The sequence below is a fragment of the Poecilia formosa genome, unplaced genomic scaffold, assembly GCF_000485575.1.
Source record: "Poecilia formosa unplaced genomic scaffold, Poecilia_formosa-5.1.2 Scaffold99, whole genome shotgun sequence".
Classification (NCBI taxonomy): domain Eukaryota; kingdom Metazoa; phylum Chordata; class Actinopteri; order Cyprinodontiformes; family Poeciliidae; genus Poecilia; species Poecilia formosa.
The window spans coordinates 922,400-925,859 of NW_006800038.1; the positions used below are offsets into that span (position 1 = coordinate 922,400).

Genomic DNA, 3,460 nt, shown 5'->3' on the forward strand with positions numbered 1-3,460 from the left:
TGAGATTAATCTAAAAAAATTCTACAAAAAACGGGAACTTATTTTCAGTGGCCGTGGTAGATGACTCCTTGCACATTTGAATAGTTTTGAACTATTTCAAATGTACAAACTTACAATTTTCACCAAATATCATATATTCACCTTTTTCTGTCCATTATTAAACTAAAATGGTTGGACAAGTGGTAATTACTCGGTTTTAAATAGTCGTATAAAAACACAGTTGTACCTTTTTTTAAAAACTATATTTTCTTTATTATATGTGAGACTTTTTTTTAGCGTGGACTTGATGTAGCTCATAAAAAATATGATTAGACAATGATATAACAACTAATTATGTAAGTCCTGGACCAGATTAGGTTTGTTAGGGTTTGGCTGTTTGTCTTTTTCCCGGGTTGGCTTTGGCGCCGAATGGGCGCAGAGCAACAGAGACGTGGGAAATGTGAGGAAAAAATAGTTTCTGATTTTAAAAACCCGCCTCTTTCACGGTTTGGCGTCAGGAAGGGGAAGCTTTAGTGCGCATGCGCCAACTGGGCGGGTCAGATGCTGGTGGTCATCATCACAAACTGGGCAAAGTTTCCCCACAACTGTAGTAAAGTTGATCACAAGAACGCGGATGTTGGCAGGAGGAGGGAAACCAAGAGACGGGTAGATTTAATGTTAAAAACTAACGGACTTTGTGTTTTTCTCTGCTTGAAGAAAATCCCAATTTTCCACTTTAAAAGCACGATTTAGCGGCACAACTTTCATCTTTGGAGTAATACTTTGAAGATGGGAATTTTTCTATGAGGAAGAGGATCGCTTCGTGGATTTTGGTGAGTATTTTAAGTGTAAACGGTTACAAAGCGTTCATGTTTCCTTGGTGGTTAACAGAAAACATCCAACTATGTGTAGTGTCTCAAAGTTTAAAGCGGTTGAAGTGCGGAATCGTGACTAGATTCATTTTGCGAGTTCCCTCTGCTTAAATCTAAACGGTTTTGAAAAGCCAGCGTTCCTTTCTTGGCCGTAAGCTTCTCGAATAAGTCGGTTTGTGGCTTTAAATGTGAGATTTTAGCGGAATCCGCCGCTGTTTCTGCACGGATATCTTCCGCGCCAAGCATTTCAAAAAATAGCTTACCTGCGCGGGCCGACATTCACTTCCGCCGCGCTGTCTCAGCCCGAGCTCCCATTGGGTGATTCTGGCGAAAAGGGCGGGGCTTTCTGAGCCGTTGAGCGCTGCGATTCGATGGAATGTATGTCAGTTACCGCCAATATCTGTGCACTAGTTTATATAGTTTTAAAACATATTTTCAATAATTTGTACCTTTCATGCGATTCAGCACAGACAGGTGATAAATAATCGATCTTTATTTAGCTATTTTAGAACTCTTCTATTCGAAAATAAGCCTTTAATGGAGAAGGGATGCCCAAACTTCTTATTTTGCATATTAACAAGGTATAAATCTGTTGTAGAGTACAAGCATTTTGACATTTTGTCATGTTATGACGCTGTTTGTACACTAATGGTTCACAGAAGAACTGGATTTATATTCAGATTGAACTGCACATTAGCTTGATTAACTAATAAGGTGACTTCTGAAGGCTGATTTTATTTAGATATTTTTCAGATTTATATTTGTTGAAAGAAATGTTGACACCAATGTTCAATAAAATGGACTGAAGTTTGTGGTTATAATGTGAAAAACAATGAGAAAGTTGAAGAACTTAGTCTGAAATGTTTGTTAAACTAAATTACTTTTACATTATTAGAAGTTATCCTAGCACACTGGACTTACCAAAGTTGGGTTTGAATAAATAACAAAAATGTAAACATTAAAAATGTTAATATAAAGCTTATTTTTTCCAAGAATGTTATATAAAGTAAAATAATGGTACTGATAACCAGTTGAAGTAAAAATACTGACTGTTAGTGGTGTTTTGTTGTCATTATGTACCTGTTTAACTGATATTGGGGGTCTGACCAGTGTTCTTTCTCCACCGTGTTAGGACGATGGTTTTGTTTGAGCCCAAATTTCTTTAAATCCTCCAAAGAAATCAGAAGAGACGGCTGCTCGATGGGGCCCTTCACGACGCCCAAAAAGAGAGCGGAGGCTGGTTCAGTTGACCCCTGGACGCCGACCTCCAACCTTAAAATGCTGATCAGCGCTGCCAGTCCTGAGATCCGGAACAGGGAAAAGGAGCTGTGCATGGACGCCGACGACCGGGACGGTTTGGACCCGACACAGGTAAACAGCTCTACCAACAGTACTGCTGAGTAGATATGTTTGAGATGTATTTCTGATTGTATTTTTTTCTTTTAGGACTCAGAAAACGGTGATGAGTCGGAGAAAATGGTCAGCAGGAAAGATAAGAGTCTGGGTTTATTGTGTCACAAGTTTCTGGCCCGGTACCCAGATTACCCGGATTCAGTTCTGACTGACATCTGTCTGGACGACGTCGCTACGGAGCTCAGTACGTCTGCATTTCTTCAACTAGTGCTGCATATCGCTGTAAAAACAGTCTTTAAAGTGAGGATACAAACATAAAAACTTTCTCATTATTCACTTGAATTTCAGGATGATTAACATTTTTCAAGATGGCCGTCATATTGACACAAAATGTTACAGATTTTCATGATTTTAACTTTATGTTGATCATGTTTTCATCTTACTCAGACAACTTTAAAGTAACAATGTGCAGCAAAATCAATTGCCAAAACTAAAACTGATGTGTGTGTGACAGACTGAGAGATGATCCACTTAATATTATTATTATTCAATTTTTTGTACCGTTACTGGAGCAAAGCTTTTTGTTTAGCAAATTACTGGTTACTGAATCTGACTTTTTGGTTTGCACAAAAAATCTGATGCAAACATAAATTCTCCATTTGAGCTATGTCAGCCATTTTGAAAAATATGTTGCAACACCAGACGCCAAAACTGAAACCAAGGAGCCTGTGAGTCTCACACCAGTCGTCAACTGGAAAGAGGTGAAAGTGGTTGACACAAACTGAGAGATTGTCTTCTTCATGTTGGCTCATTTTTTATGCGTTTGGTGGGGCAGCGTCAACTTTCACAAATATTTTTATGTTTGTAGTGTCAGTGGAGCAAAGATAAAAATAAAAGGCTTTCATATTAATCTCATAAATATCCAAGAAAAAAAATCTGGAGTCAAATTTTCAACTTTTGAAATGCAAAAATGTTCTTGTTTTTGTGGACTTTTTTTTTTTTTCTTTTTTCAGATCAATCACAAAATTTTAAGTTTTTTCAAGCTAAATTTTTGACTTTCTAAATCTCTTAAGTTTTCTGGTGGAAATTTACTCCTTTTTTTCATCTACAGTGGTCCTAACAGGCCGTTGTAAATATTCAATTATTTTCTTTGTCTGTTAGTTGAAATCAGTTATTTTCCTTTCAGTTGATTGGACAACTCTTAATTATTGGTCTCCTCAGGTGTGGAGCGGCGACGCATCTATGACATCATGAAC

The 3,460-nt window shown here is 37.6% G+C and overlaps 1 protein-coding gene across 1 annotated transcript in view; it reads left to right on the top strand.

Moving 5' to 3' along the window:
- Positions 1-413: 413 nt before the first annotated feature.
- The window catches only part of e2f8 (E2F transcription factor 8), a 10,521-nt gene continuing 7,474 nt past the window's right edge, over positions 414-3,460 (top strand). The window contains exons 1-4 of the mRNA XM_016674673.1: positions 414-812; positions 1,984-2,222; positions 2,298-2,448; positions 3,426-3,460. Coding sequence (XP_016530159.1) covers positions 2,052-2,222; positions 2,298-2,448; positions 3,426-3,460 — 357 coding nt within the window. The 5' untranslated portion in view covers positions 414-812; positions 1,984-2,051. The remainder of the gene's footprint in view (positions 813-1,983; positions 2,223-2,297; positions 2,449-3,425) is intronic.